This window comes from Calonectris borealis, chromosome Z (assembly GCF_964195595.1).
Source record: "Calonectris borealis chromosome Z, bCalBor7.hap1.2, whole genome shotgun sequence".
Lineage (NCBI taxonomy): Eukaryota > Metazoa > Chordata > Aves > Procellariiformes > Procellariidae > Calonectris > Calonectris borealis.
In genome coordinates, this window is record NC_134352.1 from 67,480,161 (window position 1) to 67,502,636 (window position 22,476).

Consider the following 22,476-nt stretch of genomic DNA (forward strand, 5'->3'; position numbering starts at 1 on the left):
AGTGACTCAGAGGCAAAAGATGATAGTGAATTTGCTGGGCTACACAGAAGAAAGAGTTTTGGTCCGACTCAGCTTATGTGCCTCTGAATTTCAGGATGACGCGTGGTGTTAGTCTCGGCTGCTGCACTTCCTCCCACACTGAAATTCAATTACACAGCAGCTTTCTTGCAGGAACAGTCCCGCTGCTAGCCACACAGTCTGGTTAGGGCTGCACTTGAACAGGCAATACAGATTGGGATTTGTGTCTAGCTTGTTTTGTAATATTGTTCTCACATTGGGAAGCTCTCTCTGCTGCCTTCCTTGCATGCAATTCAGCAATTTTCCCAAGCATGACCTATAAATATCCCTAGAATTTGACTTTAACCAAGGTTTCAACTATGAGAAGGACAAGTTCCCAACTTGATTTAACTAGGATCAAAAAAAATCCTAGGGTGAAAAATTGTGAATTTCTAAAAGGTATTGGCTGGCTGATTGTCCCTGTTGTCTTGCCTGCTTACCTGTCCTTTGCTCAGCAGGCCAGGAGACTCGTGGTACATCATTCCCCACAGAAGGCACTTTGCCAGTCATGCCAAGACCAGTGCAGTTTGTTTTGGCAAGTGTTATGTCTACACTTTGTCAACATTCTGACTGCAAAAGCACGGAAGCAAATGGCTGAGCTTTTTTTTTTTTTTTTTTTGATTGGCACCTCATCAACAATCGCCAGCAAATCCAAATGTTTTCTTCATGGCTGTTTGGCCAATGCTTGTCCATACCGCAACGACCTCCCTGCAGAACTCGGTCGGGCACGGAGCGCGTGCTGTCGCAGCAGACGCCCTTGCCCGCAGCGCAGCGCCGGCGCGCTTGAGACGGCGTTTACAGAACGAGAGGAGGGAGGCGAGAGCGCCACCAAGCACAACCACGGCGCCGCCCGCGCTGAAGCGAGTCGGCGGGCTCCTCTCAGCCAGCTCGAGCGGTTTGGGTTCGCTCTTCCACGGTGCTGGCCCCGCCGGGGCCTCCCCCGGGCACCACGTCCACTGCACGCCACGCAGTAACGCGGAGGCCCACGGCGGGAACTGCCCCGCCGCGGCGAGCCCTGCCTGCAGGGAGATGCGCGGCCCCGCCCCCTTCCCACCCCGCCGGCCTCGCGCCGCGCACGGCTCCCTGGGAAGCGTAGTCCTGCGCTCGGCAGCGCCCGGGCGGCTTCCTCAGCGGAGCCGCCCTCGGGAACTACGCGGCCCGCCCCGCCCGCCGCCGGGCTCCGCGGAGAGCCTCCTGCCGCCGCCCCGGCCCCGGCCCCGGCCCGGGGTGCTTCCTGTTGCCGCCGCGGGAGCGTGTGGCTGCCGAAGCGGCGCGAGGCGGTGCCGCCGCCGCAGGTAGAGGAGTCGCGTCTGTTTGTGTGGCGCCAGCTGGCAGGGGCCCCGGGCCCGGCCGGGGCGGGAAGGGCGGGTCGGCGGGATTGTGCCGCCGGGCCCTCGGGTCTTGGGGCGGAGGCGCTCCGCGGACACGGTGCGGCGGGTGTTGTTGCCCCACCAGCTCTGCCCGGAGCGCCGCCTGCAGCCCGCCTTGCTCAGCCCCCCGAGGGGGGCGGCGGGCCGGCCGCGCCGAGGCGCTGCCTCCTTTCCGGGCGGGCTGCGGGGCCGGGCTGGGAGCGGTTCGGGCCGCAGAAGCTGTGCGGCGGCACCGTGTCTGGTTCGAGGGTAACGTTACATGGGAAAACGAAGAAAACATCAGAGCGTTGTCTGATGTACGGAAACGACGTGAAAGCTTTTGGGGCGATTCATAAATCAGGGAAAAGCTTACATCGGTTTTAACGGGCCTGTGGACCCAGTAACCTTAAAATTTAAGGTGTTAAAAATTTAGGTTAATCCCTAAGGTGATAACTCTATGTTCTTGTAAGTACTTCTTTACAGTTTCCGAAAAAAAAAAAAAAAACTATATACAAATAATAGATGGTTTATCTGCTGAAAACAAATCAAATTGATGTTCCATTTTTTCTTAATTTTACTTAGATTTATCATCTTGTAGTGACCACATACCCATTGGTTCAGTTTGTGGTACACAGAAGCTCAACAGTGGTTCAGCTTGTATATTCAAGAGTCTTTTTTTCCCAGAAAGTTAACTTACATTGCTTATATAGTTTTAATCATCTTCAACCAATACAGTTGTAGGAGAGTATGGACAAGCTAACTGGTGGCAATCTGTCCCAGTTTTAAGGAGCTCTGAAAGTATGCTACTACTCTTAGCCAGAACAGCATTCTTCAGTCCCTTCTGGTGGAGGACTCACTGCCCCAGAAGGGTAATCGAAGAACTCTTCTGTCCTGCTTTGAAGTCCTTGACTTTCAGTGTAGACCGTGCTTACTTCTCACAATTCATATGTGCACAGCCTGCAGTTTATTTGAGATTTATGCCTTGAGCTTTATTCATCCATTCATCTGCTTAGAATTTAAAAGAAGACTAGGTCACAACAAGTAGCACTTTTAAAAATAATTTTCCTCATTTGAACTAAATACTTTCATTAGTGGATTCTTGCATTTAAACCATAAGTATGAGGTGGGGTTTTAGGAGTAGTGACTTTAAAGAAGAAATGAAACAAAATGTGTTCACAGTTTAAATGTCACATTTTTATTTGTGTAATCTAATTGACTGGGAGCTATCCTTTTAAGAACCAGTGGAAATCTCAAAACTGCTGCACATAAGCACGAGAACAGCTTTTGGTGGCAAAATTCCTACCAAAATAATTTAAGACTGCAGTTGTAATTAAACAGGTTGAAAAGTAACAAGTTATAGGTGACTAAGTTCTGTGATTGTTTATTTTAAGGTGCATGACTTCCAAATTAAATTAAGAGTTCTGGGTTCATCCATGATGGCGGGTCCACTGGGTCTTCTTTTACACTGGGAAGTTGCTACAGAACCACTGCTAACGTCTGTGCAGCAACTTCAGCTTTAGTAACATGGAGCATAAACAGCTCTCAGAGCTCCAGCTGCTATTTTTCCAGCACCATGTCCACCGGGTAGCCATGATGGCATGGTGGAGGCTGAGGTGGTAGTGCCCCTCTCTACCTTCTTCCCCTGCCTTCTGTGGAAGGTTCTCTGATACATAGCTGTCCTACAAACCAGCTAAGCACAGTCTGTGCTCGTGGGATGACTAGGATGACTGACTAAATGAATAGGTTTATTCCTGCTATGGGGTAAACCTGTTTGGTAACCCTCTTACATGGCCTGGCTGTAACTCCGAATGATCTATTGAGATGGGTGTCTCATCTTACAGCATTGACACACACATCTGTAGCCGAGCTATAAACTGTCATTGTTAGATTCACACTGCAAGCAAACTGTAATTCGGTTTTGTCATCCGGTACAAAGAAGACCAGATGACAGCACAGCCGTCAGGCTAGAATGGGGTTTCTTAATCTGCTGGGTCCTTGTCTTCACTCCTTGAAGCTTTTCAGACTTTGTAAGCAGGGGAAAGAGAGAGAACCTGAAGGCAGCGAAAGGAGAAACTCAGAAGGGCAAGCTAGCGAGGGCTAATGAAGGTCTAGCCCTGTTTAGATTACTGTCTGAAAGTCATGTGGAGTGTAGCCGGGAGTGGGACTGGGAAAAGTATCTTGCGTACCCCTAGGTATTGCTTCACAGTTTATGACCAGCAGCAGAAAACCTGGATTATTGAATTCTCATCCACTTGTTCCCTTTTGCTGCCCTTCTGATGTAGTGCTTCAGATGTTTGTAGGAGAATTATAAATAGGGCAAGAGGGCATACTAAGACAGCTTCACCACAGATGACCAGTGAAATTATATCCTGAAAAGGGACAACAGGATTAAAAGTCTGTGCAGACTTTTGACCATTGAAAGATACCTTGACATTAATGGTGTTTGAACATGTAGGTGGTTAGATATTACTGATGGTTAGGACTGTGTTGATCACATATGATTGGAAAAAGTAATTGCTGTTTTAAGCCCTTACCCAGAAGAGAATCCCAAACTTATTTTAGCATGCTAACAGTTTGGACAGATTTTTTGTATCGGGAAGAGTATTTCAAATTTTCCTCTGGATGTAGTCATTCCTTTGAAAGGAGGACAACGGACCGTGCTTTAAGGCAGTGTACAACAGTTCCTAAAAGATGCTAGTGTCAACATTGCTTCAAATTTGTGGGGTTTTTGGTACTACAAAAGTATGCCAAGAATATATTTCCTTTATCATAGCTGTTGTGGAAGATCTATCTTTTTATCTTAATAACTGTCCTAGATAAAACCATGAAAGTTTAGGGAGGCATTTTCAACAGCACTTAACACTGACTTTCATGGGGGTAGCAAAGCCAGAGTATTTTCTCCTGGCGTCAAATGCTTGGAGGACTAAGTAGCAGATACCTGTTACATGGTAGGTTAGGAGTTTCCCAAGCAAAAACAAACACTTTCCTCACCAAAGCTGAGTAGGAAAGGAAAAGAAATATGGGTGCAGAGAAAACATTCTACAGCCTTTTCCTCTCAGCAGCAGTGCAGCATGCTGCAGCGGAAAACATAAAATTTCTTCTTTTGTTCCTGCCTGATCAATAAGATTTTAGTTGTGGGAGAATGCAGCTAGCACTCTTTCTGATCTTCATCTCTGCTGTCACTAGTAGAAGTTCAGAGAGGAGAGACATGATGTTTATGGCAGAGGAGGATGGAACCCAGTCCCTGCAGGTGAAAGAAGAGAACTTGCAGAAGAGTACAATGGTGACAAGCAAATGGCAGAGGACCTGAGAATGAGAAACAGGGATTTTCTCCTCAATGTATTGCATTCATTAGCAAGTATGTTACAAAGCGAACCTAGTATCTCTGCATAGATAACTAAACACACAAACCTGTGTTTAAAAGGACAGAGGTTGCAAAGTTGAAGTATTCAAAGGTTGGAGTATTAAACTTAGCTAAGTTTAATGAAAATTAAAATTGCCTAGACAATCTTAGTTGTCTCAGTACATATAAATTATGGTATTGATTAGAAATCTTAGTTATCAGATCATTATTTTTCTCAAGCTGGGCAGTTCTCTGAGTAGGGAATGTTTTGTTAGAGCAGCAAAATGATAGTGTTCAGTTCACTTTTGCATGAGACTGATCTGCCTTATTTGCTGCTTAATAAACTAACTGTTTCTCTTGGATGTTTTTTGCAGTACTTAGTACCAATCACAGCTAAGTTTTATGTAAAAGGTAATTTCTCTTCACAATGTGCCTATAAGCTAAGGCAAGTATTGGCATTATCCTCATTCTAAGGATAGGGAATAAAGCACAGGAAAAAATCCACTAATTTTGAATGCTCAGTTTGAGAGTTACTTGGTTGCTTTCAAAATATTTAACATCACTCAGTGGTGCACAGCACAGAAGTTCTTTTGTTTTGCAGCATTACACGAAGTAGGTTCTAAGCAGAAGGAAAAAAATGGGGAACATACTGTCAGAGGTAGGTGGTCCCTCAGGCTGTGGTTTTAGTTACACTTCCAGCAGTATTGCTTTCTTTCTTCCACAGACCACACCCGTGTCTCTTCAACTGCAGTGTGAAACTGCTGGTTCTGCAGAACTACAACCCAGACAACCCCAAACCAGACCCAAAACAATTATGTTCCTCTTTAGATTTATTTTTTTAGCCAGATCTATTCCCCAGTCCTGTTCATTCCATGAAGAGAAGAAAGAAGACAAATAGCTGTGCCACCACAAATATGGGGAGGAAAGACTGTGAGAATGAGCAGCAGGGAAGAGCGATGCCTTTAACTCATAGCACTGCTGAAGACAAAGTACCGTGAATTCATATCACCAACTCCAGGTACACTACAGCTAGCAGGAACCTCTTTCCCACTTGCAGGAAAATCCAGTTAGACAACAGATGAGTCAGGTATCCTTATAACAGCCTTCTCCATTTCCAAGCAGCCATACAGTAATTCTCTGAATGCAACAGTGGGCTCATGGGAACTGTAACCATGATGTATCATAAAATATATAAACAGAATGAGATTTGTCAAGCAACTTTGATTTTTGACATGAATTCTTTGTGTTTGACATCCCAGTCCTGATCATAGGCTTTTAAGACCATATAAAGAATACTGTCATTTCAGAGGTTTTTAAAAGAAACCTTTAGAATGAGGTGAACATAGATCAAATAGCCAGTATAAAAAAATCTTTAAATAACTAGGACACTAGGAAAGTAAGCAGTTGAGGTTATTGTAATGGAAGGTGTCAGGCAGTAAGTTCAGATAGCTCTGAACAACTGGCTCTACCCCATGTATTAAAAATGTTTATTGAGAATGCAGTCCAGGCAAAAGGGCTAGAAATTGGATAAAAGACAGGTTAATCAGGTTCATTCTTCTTCATTTTGCTCTTTTGCTTATAATTTTCATTTAAGCTGTACTAGCTCCAGCTGCAGCCTTTACATACATGATAGCTGCATCTATTTGTAAAGTAATCAGTTTGCTGGTCATAAGCTTCACCTATCTGTTCTCAACCATAAGCACTTAACAAATAAACTGTCTTCACCAATCCAGCTTTGAAGTAGACCCTAAAGAGTCAGTAAGCAACAACTCCGTAAGCCTCAAATGCTGCTTTCAAGCCAAACTTAGTGTATGCTATATTTTGGAAGGATTATCTTTCTTTATGGAATACTAGAAAATCTTCTGGGTTCTTTATTTATAGCCATAGTGCAAAGAAAATCAAACTGGTAATCCATGTTGTCTGCATTTGTCAGATTGAATTGTAAAGCACAAATACATTATTTACAACAGGTTTTAAGGAAGGGATGCATTCAAAGCAGTATCTTAAATTAGCATTTCATGTCTGCTTAATCTGCATCATAAACCAGGGCCTGTGGAAGGAAGGGATCTCAGAACTGCAGTCTTCTGGAACATTCTGGCTAAAAACACTTCTGGGTATTTGGGGTTTGAATTTATTTCAAATTTCAGTTCAGCCATTAGGAATTTAAATGTTCATCTGCATTTTTATGGTGAAATCCGAAGTGTGATTTAAACTCGGAGAGCGTTGCAAAATGCAGAACAAGTGAGGGATCTGTTTTTGAGACCTAAGTGTGTCTGTTCAGAAAAAGCATGCAGGATGTTAAGGTGAAAAAGAGAAAAGCATGGAATAAAAGAAGGTAATACCACATTACCAGTCTTCTACCTGGGGCCATGGGTGAGGTGTTAGAAAGAAAGAGGCTGTAGACTCTAGAGGTGACAATTAAAAAATAAAAGTCCATGAAGGCTGCTGTCATCAGGTGTGGTCAGAGGGATGCAAAAATGGGAATGGCAGAGGAGTAGGTGGGTATCTGTAGCAGTGTGTGAAATCTCTGGGGCCTGTGGTTTTGTTTCAGAAGTATGTATCTGCTGGAGGAAGTTGATGTGCACTGGGGTGAATTTAACAGGTGCAGAGTGTAAAAGAAATGGAACGAACTGTGGAATCAGTAGGGAGGAAGGAGGTGACCTGGAGTTACAGAAAAATAAGGGAAATCAACGGGAAAGAAATGAACAAGAAGGGAGCTATAGATGGGGTTTGGAAAGGAACAGAGTGCCACATGAAAGGAAATAAAAATATTGCTGTGAACTAAGAAATCTCTTTGTAAACAGTGCTTAGTAAAGGCAGGTTTGGAAAGCAATTTTGACACTGTGTAGGAGAGATGGAAAATAGAGAGGAAATGAGGAGCAGAAATTCGAAAGCTGAGCATCACCAGAGGAGCTGAGAAAGATGAGAGAATATATGACGCCAAAAAGTCGGCAGCAATGATGTGGAAGGGAAGGACTTTAGGGTAAAGAATCTGAACTGATGGTTTATAGAAGGGCTAGAGTGGCAGAAGAGAGGAAGCAGTAAGCTAAGGTAGGTAAGAGAAACCCCATCTTGGGAAGGCTCTGGTAAGAGGAGAGGAAAAAAGCTTTAGAGAGTGTGAAAAATGAAGTGGAAAAGAAGGAGGATGCTATCAGGGAGTGCAAATAAGGCTCTTAGGATTGCCTGGATTATTATCACTGATCACTTAGTATGTCCTCTCAAAGAGCTAAAATGAACAGGAGAAAATCATGCCTTTAAACTCAAAATCATGCCTTTAAACTTAGTAACTTCATGGAAATCTCATCATGGATGCTGAAACTAGGAGGAAAGTGGCAGCACTACCAGATGAAATGACTTTACCCTTGCACTATCCCCTCCTTTGCACCAGCATGCAAGCGTGTGCAGCCAGACAACAAGCCCCAAGCTCAACACTGATTTGGATTTAAAGCACGGGAAAGAATGGTTAATTACCATCTCAATCAGTCTTCCCAGTCCAGTTTAGTGTGGGATTACACAAATGCCCTTGAGCTGTGAAGGGCAGGACTAGTGCTTTCAGTAGCATTTCCATGAACTGGAGCCTCCAGTAGTCCCCTCCCCTTGAGAGCAGAGAGCCATTACCTGTGCTTAGCACACGGGGGCAGCGAGGGAGAGGGGGAGCGGGTTCTCTCCTCTGAAATGCACTTCCTCAGCCGTTTGAGCCAGTCGTAGCCAGTGCTTCTGCAGTCCCCCCCCACGCACTCCTTCAGTGTTTTCCCACTCCTCCTTTAGCAATTGTTTGAACTCCAGAGAGTCGATGTGGTTGAAAACTGCTAACTTCACTTCCTTTTTCATCCTTTCCTTGAGATTCTTTGTTTTTTTTCCGGAGGCATTACCAGGATGAGCTAATGCAAGAGGATTGGCAACATGCAGCTTGGAAGGGATAGAGCCATGTCAGTGCTTAACTTAGGTTGATGTAATTTCTGAAATTGGGCCTTTACAGTGTATTTCCATGAGGATGCAGAAGGATGATACACACCTTGTTCTTTCTATCTTATCTTCCTCCATCACCACCCCAGGTTTCAAACATCCAGTGGCATCCTTCCTTACCTTGTGACAGCTCTGGTTCTCATCGATCTTTCCTGTCTAACATTCTGAAGCATCAGAAAACAGTCCCCCTGAAAGAGCAGATACTTCTACCATTTTTGTTTGAAGAAGGAGTCCTGGGGGAATTCTTCAGGAGATATGAGGGATGAGAGCTGTTAAAGCCATTACGTTTGTTCAGCTGCACATGAGACCACCGTGAGTCCCATGTGAGGACTGTAATTCAGACTAAGTAGAATTCCATTATCTTAAAAGCGATCTGATCCCCATTGTTTGGCCAGAAGTGTTCTGAATTCATATAATACATTATTATTAATGCATTATTAAACCATTCATTGCCTTTAATTCAAAGAGCCTGGACACAGTAGACTGCAATAATCTGATCTTTATTCTGGGAAATACACTGGAAAACTGCATATGTGTCTGCTGCAAAGTTTGAAGTAATTTAGTGAAACAATAGTCTCTAATAACTGTGATAAATTGTTCTCAGCTGTACTGTTACAAATTGGAAATACAGCTCCTTTAAAAATCACACTGGTCTTATAGTGAAGCAGTAAGAAAAGGAGTCCCATGCTTTGAAAGCAGGAAGATAAGACTTACCTACGAATATACTTAACGTTAATTTGCACATGGTGGACTTTATTCTTAGCTGTGGTAGCTCAAAGGAAATTCAGATTCCGAGCCTCACTTTTTACAAACCTGTTTCAGTCCCAGCATAAGCAACAGTATCCATCATATTCCTTTGATTTATATTACCTGTTGCGGTCTTAAAAGAGATGCAGAGCACAATTGTACGTTGACCACTTTACTTAAATGGATAGTGTGTTGTAAAAAATACTGATCCCACTGTACTTGGCCCGTGATGTTTGCATTACGGAATGAGAATTCTCAAGTGGCAAGTTGAAGGGATTTTCTGACGGTTTTCACCCCACGAGCTTCTGAAACTGTGGGACTCTGCCAGTGTTAAATTCATAGCAGGGGACACAGTTTTACTTAAATGCAGTTGTCTCACTTCCTTTTTTTTAGGTCAGAATAATTGACGGAATCTAGAAGAAGGAAGCACATTCACCAAAGATGGAAGAGGATACCAAACCTCTCTTGGTTCCTGTGGGAGGTGATGAAGGCAATTACGGAATCATGAATATACAGTTTAATCCAGAAGATTTTAAGTGCAAAAGGTACGACGAAGGCTGAACCTACATAATGATTATATAGCAATGAGTTGTTTAATCTTTGCTTTTAGCAACAGAATCCTACAAAGACAGGAGACTAACATTTGGAAACCAGGATCTGAGTACAAACAGTTCCTACTTTGTCTCTATATGATATTATTTCCAAGCACCAGGTGAACAGATGTTCATATTGTGTTTCGTTTGTAAGGATCAGACTCTTCTATTGACATCACCTCAGAGAGAGTGCTCCAATAAGAACTTGGCATGTGGCTTTTACAGTGCTCTTCAAACACTGAATATTGTGTGTATACTGAAGCATGATGGTTTTTATTTAGCACAACAAACTGAAACGTTGAGACTATGCAAGAAAGCTTGCCAGATGGTGTAGATAAATGGCTGTCGGTATGTGTAAATGGCTCTGTATGCACTCTGCAGGTGATGCTGGAAAAATACATTATTTGCTAATACTGAGGGAATTAAGCGACCTTTACTGCCTTTAAGAAAAAAAACTGTAGTATTTTTTTGAGATTGAGCAAATATGAAAAATTCGGCAGCCCAGCCTTTTTGCCATGCCTGTGAAAATAAGATGAATCTAGCTAAAAAGTTATTTTGCATGTTTTCTTGGAGTTTAATAGCTCTGTTCCCCAAAGGAGGTCGGACTGGGAGACTTCCTCTGCTGTTCCAGTTAAGATTTCTGTGATCTGGTCCTGGAACCAAAATTAGATCGGAGTGGGAGCTAACCTTCTTACGGTAGCTGGAGGCACCAGCTCTACTTTTTTAGGTGAAGAAATAGCCTGTGCTACCTCTTGGACCCTGTTTATGGCTCTTTTCTTTTGCCCTTTGCATCCAGCATCGTATTTCAGTAGAGCAGTTTTGCTGAAGGAACTGAAGATGGCACTGTTGTATACAAAATCCTCTTGTTAAGGCCCACTTCAGCAAAAAGAGTTCTTGATTACAGTGTTTTGCTGCTGTCCCAGCCTGCAGCTTTGGTAAAGCCATGAGAGCCTGCTTATACGTTAGCCAGGGGCTAAACAATCTCTTTTTTCTCTGCGAGCAAAGGGAGGAGCATAAGGGTCTGAGTGAGCCCAAAGGAACAAACGGAGCACAGGTGTACAGAATTGTATATATAAAGATTAGGAAACAGTAGAGTACTTTCAGGTGGGAAAAGGAAATGTGCAAAATGAATTCTTGCTTTACCTTCTTTTTGAGCAGTGTTTGAGGCCCTTCTGGCATAAGGCAACTGCTAATTTATATGACTTTTGGGAGGTCCTTGTGTTGGAGGAAGCATGTGTTGTGTTTGAGGAGCAATGAGTTTCAGGTAATGCGGTGATGCAGGCGCAACGAGAGAAGTTTACACCTTTGTGATACATCAAAATGCCAAGATCCACTTTTCAGAAGTGAAGTTAGGTATTGTTTCCTCATTGTGTGTTTTTTTCTCTTGTGTTTTCTTAAGTTTGGAGACTCAGTTTCATAAAAGGTCATAGCATGTAGCATTTGGTTCCCTCCCCAAAAGCAGAAACGTATACTTGGATTGTGTTCCCACCTCCACAACTTCCAGCTTTACAGATCTGTCCAATTTGTCCTTATCGCTCCACTCTTGAGTTCATTCTCCCATTTTCTACAACCTAGTCTTTTGCGTTCCAAGCATGCAGAGGCACAAAGATGAAGGGCATGAGCCCTAGGATATCAGGAAGGCCTGGAAATTATACTGGGGCCAAACAAGGCTGAACTCCATCTCTGCGTATTCGAGGAGGTGGTGCGATCTTTAGAGGAAGGAATGAGGAAGAACAGGCCATCAGGGTCTGCGTCAGGCATGGTCGGAGCAGTGGACGGTTTGAAAGGCTTCTTCATTAGAGCTTTAGGCAGTAGCAGTTCCAGGGAAAGAGGTTTATCACGCATAAAGGTGTCAAACAGTGCAAGTGCAATCATATGGGATTTGCTCTGCTTAGTTTGCTCCTTTTTTTAACTTGCTATTCAGAAACCTGATCAGATGTTGGTGGGTGGTCATTTTGCTTTGATTGAGATAGCTCTTGAAGTGTTTTGTGTGTAATCACCGTTTGTCTGTCTTAGTGCTGTTCTGTTCTTTGGTTTGGATTGTTTGAGATCTGGCAGCGTTTACATAGTTGTTTGGTTTTCTTAACAGCTTGGAGGATTTGGGATTTTTGAAAGGTATGCTTTTCAGTGTTTACATAAGAACAATAAAGTAATTGTTTTTTAGAGTTGTAAATTATTTTGTCTGGTATTCTTTTGCTAATTTGGGGGAAATATAAAGCCACTTTTAATCCTCTTAGAGAGGGTGTTATTGTTCTTCACAATGACCCGAATTACTCACACCGTATTTGGTGTGTTTTGCCCATTTTGTAGGTCCCTTTAAAAACCAGAATGTCATTGCTGCAATGGCTTATTGATGATTATTGTATGCAAGAGAGGGAGTTGCTTTTTTTTCTTCTTACTGCTCTTTAAATCTATTTATTGCCAACAGATACTGCAGTTGTCTTTGGCAATACTTGAATCTTCAAAGAAACAAGTGATGTTTTGTGTTAGTTGTTTTGCATATGAAAAAACTTGACAGTGGGCCCCACCACCCACCCCCCACCCCCACCCCCCCCCGCTAAAGGGAGATCAAGACTTCTTCCTTTTTCTATTCTTTTTGAAGTCCCGTAGCATTCTCACACAATGTAGGAGAGATCAGTAGGTGAAATTAAACAGTAATAAATTAAACATTGTCTGTAGGTGGCAGTCAGAGAAGCCTTTTGCATGCAAAAGTTTTTTTTTCAAAATTCTTTTAACTGATAAAAAGGTAGACAATGGTCGGGACTAACCTGTGCAAAACTGTATTCTGCATTCATTAGGCTTTTACTGCCCCACACCCATGTGATCTTTTTACTCCATTGCCTGCTTTTCATTTTTCTGTGTTGTTAACATTTTTACTCATTCCTAGTATTATTGCTTTCTAGCTGGGAAGAATTAGAACCTTCTTAATTAAGAACCTTCATACTTCTTTGTAAGAGAAGAGTAGAATAGCTTTGCCTTTGACACAGAAGAGGGAACAGTGCATGAAATGTGGTATGGTAAAGCGTGTGATTCTTTATTTGTTAAAATGTGTATCCTGTGAGCAACAGATGTGACTTAGTATTGTGCTTTGAAAGGTTATTTTGGTTCTGCATCCAGCATTTTAAGATACTTGCGTGGTCATGCTGTAATCATTATAATGACAATGGTGATATGAGCGTGGAAAAAGTTTAAGTAAAATGTATTACCAAGAGAATAAAGATCTTACAGGATAAACTGCAAGCATACTGTTTACAATGCTTATGTAAATTCAGACAGCTTAGAAAGTAAAAATCAAGTCAGTCGTGGAATTCTTCGGAACAGGTTTCCTTAAGAGAAATGCACTGACATCTGTAATGTTCCTCTCCAGACAGGCAGTTCCCGATTAAGAAATAGTAACCTATGAGTATAGTCTTCTTATTATTACTTTTTCTCCTTACTTTAATTTCCATGATAGTGAACCAGTTTTAGTCCTTAGTTTCTCCTGTGCCATATACAGCATTCCTCTAATAATTTGGTGACTCAGTAAAACAATAAAGCCGTAGGAATTTACTACCTTTATTTCTGTGTAATAATCCTATCACATCCCTGAAAAGTAACTGATTGATGCGGAGTGTCAAAGAAATCTGTGCAATAAGCTAAAGTGGCTCCTCGTGGTCTTTTTGGAGGAGAGGAAATAAAGTGTTAAGCATTCTGTAAAGAGGGGGTTTTTATTTATTTAAATATGAGAAGTTTGTCTAATGTGAAGTCATTAATACCATCATGTAGAGCCAAAACACACACTGACACAAAAAATTGTGTTATATTATAACAGCTCAATACTCAGAACACTACTTTTGATCAGATGTCCAGAACCAGTTGCTTGCTGTTCAAAAATATTTCAGCAAAGGTACTCCGAAAACAGTAGTACTTAGTTTAAAACTTCTTGAGATAGGTATTCGCCATACTGCTTCATTGCTTTGCAAGATGTAGTACGTTGCTGAAAATATCCAGAAAAGAGATGTAACATTCATAGAATCATAGAATCATTAAGGTTGGAAAAGACCTCTAAGATCATCAAGTTCAACCGTCAACCCAACACCACCATGCCCACTAAACCATGTCCCTAAGCGCCTCATCTACACGTCTTTTAAATACCTCCAGGGATGGTGGCTCAACCACTTCCCTGGGCAGCCTGGTCCAATGCTTGACAACCCCTACAATTAAGAAATTTTTCCTAATACCCAATCTAAACTTCCCCTGGTGCAGCCTGAGGCCATTTCCTCTTGTCCTATCGCTAGTTAATTGGGAGAAGTAGTTGTAGAGCACGATGAGGTCTTCCCTGAGCCTCCTCTTCTCCAGACTAAACAACTTCAGTTCCCTCAGCCGCTCCTCATAAGACTTGTGCTCCAGACCCTTCACCAGCTTCGTTGCCCTTCTCTGGACACGCTCCAGCACCTCAAAGTCCTTGTAGTGAGGGGCCCAGAACTGAACACAGTATTTGAGGTGCGGCCTCACCAGTGCCGAGTACAGGGGCACGATCACCTCCCTGCTCCTGCTGGCCACACTATTTCTGATACAGGCCAGGATGGCGTTGGCCTTCTTGGCCACCTGGGCACACTGCCGGCTCATGTTCAGCCGGCTGTCAACCAGAAGCTGTTAACCAGAAGCCGGCTGTGGCACCTTTATGGATGCTAGCAGTTGCAAGATTGTATGTAGTTTGCCAAACAAATTTTCCTATTATGCTGTTCCCCCTAACCCTCCAAATCCAACACTTGAACTTTGCCTAGCACAATATTTGGAAACAACTTTAATCATGAGCATCTCTTTTCGTTTTCTTTGCTTGCAAAAATTGCTACCCCTAAGTTCATAATGTGAGGAAGTTTGGGCAGAAGCCCTCTTCTCTCTTTTCCTGGACCAGCATTAGACTTCTTATTAACTGTCCCTTTGTGTGAGTAAGAAATAACTAGCAGATGAGTGTAGCTGCAGGTTTTACGGGAATGGTTTCTGAAGTACATGTGCAGGGTGTAGTGTATGGGAGGTGTGGACCTCCTGCATGAGATCCTGCATCTTGTCCACACTCGTGCTGTGGAAAACAGCTGTGTTTTACTGGTGTGTTTGCCCTGGTAAAAGGAGCATTGTTTTTCAGGCTAGCTATTGAAATATAAATTGTAATTGTGTTTTTTCGTATGAGTATAATAAATTCATTGGACACCATAGTCTATCTCAATGCATGGAAATTGTCCGCACTGTTTTGCGTTAATAGTCACACCCTCCAGCCATGTAACCTCTCCCCTTCCCCCAGATCACATTGTCCCGCATCCTTTTCATAATCATTTTGCCACATGAGAGTTGTAATGTGATTGTCTGGATAAATCAGAAAGTTTTCTAGGAATCTGTTGCAGCTGCTGATGCTTGCATGTACAGAATGCTTGTCTGCTAGACTTAAGGTCCCTAAAGAGGGTTTTCCAAAATACATCCCAGATTATATCCCACCTGCTTTGGGCTTTGAAAATCTCAGTCTTTGAGAACTTCTTCGAGTCTTTGAGAGCTTCGCAGACTTATGTCTGAGTATGCCCTATAACCAGTCTTTGATCTGGGTGTAGCTGGGGCTGGGAAATGACTTTCATCCCAGGCAGAGTGCTACCCTCTCCTAGTGGAGATTAGGGAGGAAGGTTGCATCCCAGCCTGCCTGTATAGCTTCCAAGTGAGACTGATGCTTACAAAGAGATCTCTAACAACAGAAAAACTGATGGGTGGACAGTCTGTTTTAGCATAGTCACTTGCTAAGTAAGACTAGAGGTGCAGTGGTACCCTGAGAAAAAGAAAATTAATTGCTGCTTTAGATCATTTTCATTCTCAACAGATGCGCACCAGAAGGGATCAAGAGGGGAAGTAGCCCAAGTACTGGCAGCATTATACACATGCACTCCTCCAGGCAGGAAGCAGCAGCAACAGATACATAGAATTTCTTTTGGAGGGGGGGTGTAATTTTTTTTTTCCTCACCCCTAGATTGGATTCTGGATCACACCCTTCTGTTTTGTGCTGAACCATAAATTGCTTGTTCAGTTGCTTGACTCTCTTCGTAATACTGAAGAAAATGAAGTATCTTTCTCTAAAGAATTTCTTACCTTCAGACAGATATGTTTTTGCTATACGTGAAATTTTTTCTTGATATTTGTTTGGTCGTTTACTAATAACACTGTTTTCCCCATAAAATAGGATGTTATGTTTTTGTTTTCTGTTATTTTAATTTTAAAATCATCCGTGGCTTTAACTTCAATTGCTTTAAAAATAATTTCCCACTGTTTTCCAGTCTGGAAGAATTTTCTTTGACATCCATGTCAGCAGTTGTTGAACACTGATTTGAAGGAAATCTTTGTCACAGATCCGCTGGCTTCAAAACAAAATGTAGGCTTTGTCTCAGTGTAATTTTTCCACAGTAGAAACAGAAGATTATGGGGATGTACTAATAATATTAACTGGAAATGGGGAAAGAGGTAGTCCTCATGAAGCTCTTCACACGGCGCAGCTGCCGTATAATTACCAAAACACATACTTTTCACGTTCTAAATATAATGTGTGTCAGTGATCCAAGAAGAAAACAGCAGAGAGCTGACTGGGGGCGGGGAGCATTTAAACATATTACGTTTCCTGTTTTCATAACTACAGTCTTTATTTTACAGGTATTCTAATGAAATATTTTTTAGCAGAGTCCAATGATTGGATCAGCCCAATAAATTTTAAGCTAAAACAAGTGAAGTCCTTTAGATCTGACAGTCCATGAGTATTTTTGTATGTTACGTACCTATGAAATTAGTTAGCCCTGTGTGTCTGTGACTTGAGTAATAAAGATATTGCTTAAAATTTATTCCTGTTTAATTGTGGTATCTCTCTTAATTGTTTACAAGAACACCACAGAAGTCCACACACAAAATGGGGATTTCCCCCTTCATATCACAGACATGGAAAAAAAAGAGTCAATTGAGAGTGTTTTAAAAATGGAAAGTGTGTTCACTTTTGTTTCAGTAAGTGGGAAACGGCTTAGCAAATCTAAGCCATTTTTTTTTTCATGATGAAGGAAGGTGTAATAATTAATGAAGTCTTAAGATGAAGGAAAAAGTGTATTTGTGGAGAAGAAGGTTATTTTTCTCTGTTTTCCGCTTTTGTCAGTCAGTTTTTATTAGTCCCATAAATACTCTTACCTGCTGTGTCCCCTTAAGCACACAGGAATAAGGACCTACCTTAATCTCTTCCAAAGATATAACAACCAGTTTCAGAGCTGTATTCCTTTTCTTCCTTCCAGATGAAAAGTGGTACCATGGTGCAAACGCTTAATGATTCACTGGGAAAGAGAATGAGACCTTTGTCACGGTATTGAGAGCTGGGGCAGGAGGGGTTGACCAAGTTCCTTTGTAGTCTGAGCCAGAAATGGGTATTGAAAAACAGTCAATTCAAATAGGCTTTGCTCACATTACAGGAAAAATGGCATGGATTTATTGCTGACCTAATTTCTGCTTTTGGTAGCCTGAAACTTGGTGTGATCTGTACTTCTGTGGGTTCTGGTTTTGGGGTGGTTCGTGTTTATGAATGATTAAACATCAACCTGGAAGAAGAAGATAGAAAGCTGTTGAGATTACTTTAGGAATTAAATGCACTGGTGAAAGGGGAAAAAAACAAAGGCTTACAGGTCACCAGTATCCCCTGTCTTGTTTGAGAAATTAGCCTGTCACTGTTAGGAGAGAATGTTGCGTTTAAGCAGTAGTATAGTATGCCTATATGGAAGTAAATTATATTTGATTTAAAAAAAAAAAATCTCTGCAATATCTTGATTAGGTTGCATATCTCTGGTCCCTTGCATGAAGATAGATTTATGTTGTGTTGTAACTTCAGGAGCAGCTTTCACTCTGATTGCTCTGTACCTATGTGTGTGCAGAGAAAACAAGGGGTGTGTGGTGTGGCTGCTTTCTCCTTTAGTGGCTGTGACCCTGCCTGCAGTTTAACTCAGCTGCGGAAGAGGGAAGGGAGACCACCTGTATTCTGTACATCTCTGTATGATAGATGTAGGACTTCTGTTGCTGACAGTCCTGTTCTCCGTGATTACCCTAATTAAATCTGAAGGGAAGTTGTGAAGTAGTTCAGAACTGTAAATGGACATCTGTTGTTCCATGTCCTGTGACAAACTCCATTCCCGGTTGCGTTGGCTTAAAAATAGTATGGACTATTTTTAGCACATGGACTTATTTGAGCTTGGTTCCTCTCCCATTAAACACAATTTCATATGGTGTTTTTGGCTAGATTAATAGTTCCTAGCGTTTTCATAGGTGGTCCTCATTACCACCACTCATTCCTCTCTTTTTCTCTGTCTTCTTTCTGCTTCTGCATTCTCACACTTTCTACCTCTGCTCCTCATCACTATTTCTAGCAACACCGGTTATAAGCACTAATAAGCGTGGCCAAGCTTATTAACATGTAGTTCTGGTGTGACTCATTGTTGAGAACTAATAGACTGGATATTAGGTCTGAATTTTGATGTTAGGTTGCCCCGCAGAATCTGGGCAAGAGGCCATTTCAATATGGATGATATAAACACATGGTTCTTTCATGTATGGCAGCTTTCCTCATGGCAGTGATATTTTTGCATTTACTTTGTGTCCATGAATGACAGACTTATCCTGAGTGATGCTAAGCTGCCCTCTGAATTGTATGTTAGCTCTCGTGTTCTAAGGTTTTAAGGGTTTTCCTTTTCTTTCTTTTTTTCCCCTCCTTTAGACCATTTCATGTGGAACCTACAAACATAGTCAGTGTGAACGATGACATGCAAAGAGTCACTGATGAAGCTTCGGCAATGAATAAGCGGATTCATTACTATAGCAGGCTCACGACTCCTGCAGACAGGGCATTGGTAAGGCAAAGACAGGGCCAGATTAACTGAGTGGTGTCTGGCATGTTGGGTCTTCCACAGCCTAGGTTTGTAAAAGAAGCACAAATAAAGTTAGGGAGAGAATCGCTCTGCAGCTTGCTTTGAAGTAAATATCTAGTAGCTGAGTGCCTTAACAAGTCTTGTGTTATAACAAGTTGTGATTGACTTCTTGTGCAATGCCTTCACCATTCAAAGAAAACATACAAACAGCTTGAATTTTCTAACAGTGGTCCAGGCTGACCAGATGTGTGTACTCATTTCTTCCATCTGTAAGAGGATGTAAGCAGTGGTCAGCTGCAATGATTGAACTAGCATGATCTGTGCATAGTATGTTACAGAGCTTTTGCAGAAGAAAAATCTATTTTTCTGCTATCTAGCTAAAAATCCTATCAACTTTTTTTCACGGGGAGAAAATCAATGTAGTCCAACCTTTTTTTTTTTTAAATGCACTTTTTGTTTTGTGATTTACAACAGTTGGCTTGCTCTATTTGGGACAATAGTTACTTTGGTGTTACTAATAATTCTTGTTTTTTATCCATTTGTTAGATTGCTCCTGATCATGTACTTCCAGCTCCTGATGAAATCTACGTGTACAGTCCATTAGGAACTGCTTTTAAAGTTGACAGTTGCACAGATGGCTATGGTAAAAACTCCAGTATAGTGACAATGTATGTTAAGCACCTTGCCATATATTAGCCAGAAAATTGCATTATTATTGAATGTTCTATATTGTGTACATAACTATTGTAGCTAAGAGGATAGTATGAGGTAAGAGTGCTTCTTAAATCATTCACTGGCTTTTTTCTTTTCTTCCTAGATTTATGATATGGAATACAATGATGGGTACATCTATATTAAGTATCCCATGGGGAATAAAACAGGTAAAACTAAGAAAAATGTATGTGTATGAAAATGTTTTTGGCAACATGGCTTGCTCTTCATTTTTCTGTAGTGTTATTGATACAGTAAGCTGTATTTCTCCTTCCTAACAGGCAGGCTTTACTTCTGGAATAATTCTCATCTTACTGATGGGCATTTTGACTCTTTATTGCTGCTACAGAGTTGTGAAATCACGGAAAATGATACGTAAGAAATACAAAGCTTCGTTATGCAAATATTTCCATTAAGCGCGAAATACAGAAATCTAATAGATTCTTGGTTTGTCTGTATCTTTACTGTTATGTTAGACCTGACCTGCAAATAAAAGCTGTTCCTTTGAATGTCTCCTTACTTTAGTAGTCTGGATCTAAGCTCTGTAAGCTAAATGTCTGTCTGCCCTTATTAGATTATCCTTCAGTTCCTTGGGACATAAGTATTATAGCCAAACCCAAACTCTTAGCAAGCAAGGTTTCAGATGTTCACTTACGAAGCACTTGGGGACTTACAGGGTTAGAGGCTTCCCTTCTTCCCCATAGGCACTACCCAGTTCTCTAAATGTATTTCTGATCATGTTTCACAGTGGAACAGTGTGGGCTGTAGCTGTATCCACTTGTGTTGTATGCCTGTACTACCCTAATACTTGCGTGTTGGAAGCAATTTGTGGACAGTTGCCTCACTGACAGTGATTCTACTTAGAATGTACTTTTATTGTTCAAAATTCATATTGGAGCTCTTGTAGTTGGTGCTTTTATGCGTAAGCTAAGCCCTCACTTGCTCAAATAAAGGCGGTTAAGACCTTCAGTTTGTGACAACTCATTTCAGGGCATTGCTGAGGACTAGTAGTCTGGCCTACTTTGCCATAACTGCTGCAAAAGGCTTTAGCCGCAAATGCACGGCTGCATTTTTGCCGCCATGTCTTATTCCAGTGCTTCTGGAAGTACTCAAAGTAGTCGTATGGCCACAATAAAAGCCTCTTCTTCTTCAGGCTCCTTTAGTCAAACACCTAATGAGTGTTACACTTCAAACTTAACAGCAATCTTCTTAGCCCTTGGAAGCACTGTGAATTTGTCTCAGAATATTCTGAAACAAGAACACATCCAGTCATGAAGAGTTCTACTGACTCTAATATAACATTTTGTTTAGGTACGTGTCTGTTTTTTGTATCTTCTTCAGCTTTAATAGATACCTCAAACTGGGAATTCCCAGATGTTTGCAAGTATTACTTTGGAGCCTTTGGTCAATGGTCAAGCCTCTTATTTTCTATGGTATCGCTTGTTGGAGCCATGGTTGTTTACTGGGTGCTTATGTCCAACTTTCTGTTCAACACAGGAAAGTTTATATACAGTAAGTATACATTTTTGGTTAACTTTTACAGCTGTTTTGTGCAAAGATCAAGACTTTGCTTTATACTGAAGAAGGATTGTCGATTTTACTTAATCTTGATTTTTCTGTTACTTTGCATGAAAAGTCAAGTGAGAATAAGTAACTGTGTGTGGAGTTATGGGCACAGTCATGTATGTTTTCAAAGCCAGTTTCTCAATCTCTCCCTTAAAGTGTAGTTTTTAATGAAAGACAAAGTACCAATTATCTGATTTGCATGTCAGTAATGAGGCTTCTTGGTGTAGTTTAAACAATCCAAACCTGGTTGCTTGTTTCCACTTTGTATTTTCACTCCCCCCTTGTTTGCATGGGTGTAACTATTTGAACAGCCATATAACAGGCTAGGCCGTTGAAATGATCCAGGTTAATGAAAAAAAACCTAGTTTCATTCTAGATTTCAGCAAACATACTTAGAGTGCTGCCATTTAGAAAGTTTCTGCAGGCGTCCCTGAAGGAACGATGAACTGTAGCACAGTGAAAGAATGATTCTTAGACTGGCATTACTACAAAAGAAAACATACTGGTTATTTACACCCTTGTACGTGCACAGACACACAAGCTTTTGTGGATACAATCAATTAGGTATGTAGAGTTGTGGGAATAAATAATGGAATTGAGAGCTTTGAAAATCTGACTCATAGCGTTGAATAGCACAGCTAAGATTTAAGAGTTTCTGTTTTGAAGGTAATTAACAAATCTCTGAGGCAAATAACAGCACAGACACTTATACCTCTTAAACAATGTTTAATTAGAGTTCCCACCATCCCTGAAGGACATACTTTACTTTACTGGTTAATGACTGGTATATTTTACAGCTGACCTAATTCATATGTTGTAAAGGCCATTTCATTTTAGACTTTGGTTTTTTTTAATAAGGTTGGCACTTCAATCCAAATTATTCTAAACCAAATAACTCCAATTCTAATAAGCAAACTTCAGAATGATCAAAACAGTTCCTTTTCTAGGAAAAAAGTCCTCCTTTTCCCTGAGATTCACATGTTATTTTATCACTTACCTGTATTTGTTAGGGTTCTTATTTAATTTGTTTGCTCTGTGATAACTTCAATCATTGGATTCTTGGCCTAACTTTCATTGTGGCTACTTAATTACTAAGTTATAAAATGGGTAATAGGATGTAGGTTTGACACAATGGCATCTTCCAGCCATGCGTTTCTAAGATATTCTAAGCAGGCTACTGTATTTAATTCTAGTACGTTCAGATGACTTTTTGAAAAATCTGCATGTGCAATTTAGGTGGGAAC

General features: G+C 41.4%; 1 protein-coding gene across 3 annotated transcripts in view; it reads left to right on the plus strand.

Annotated features, from left to right (window-relative positions):
- Nucleotides 1-1,253: 1,253 nt before the first annotated feature.
- SLC38A9 (solute carrier family 38 member 9) overlaps nt 1,254-22,476 on the plus strand; it is a 50,380-nt gene continuing 29,157 nt past the window's right edge. The window contains exons 1-9 of one of the 3 annotated variants that reach the window (XM_075138294.1): nt 1,254-1,352; nt 9,856-10,007; nt 16,349-16,443; nt 17,339-17,406; nt 18,805-18,937; nt 19,502-19,623; nt 19,773-19,836; nt 19,948-20,041; nt 21,008-21,178. In XM_075138294.1, the coding sequence (XP_074994395.1) occupies nt 17,339-17,406; nt 18,805-18,937; nt 19,502-19,623; nt 19,773-19,836; nt 19,948-20,041; nt 21,008-21,178 (652 nt within the window). In that variant the 5' untranslated portion in view covers nt 1,254-1,352; nt 9,856-10,007; nt 16,349-16,443. Of the gene's footprint in view, nt 1,353-9,855; nt 10,008-16,348; nt 16,444-17,338; nt 17,407-18,804; nt 18,938-19,501; nt 19,624-19,772; nt 19,837-19,947; nt 20,042-21,007; nt 21,179-22,476 lie in introns of those variants that run through there. The other 2 variants (XM_075138293.1, XM_075138295.1) reach the window with 2 other exon arrangements.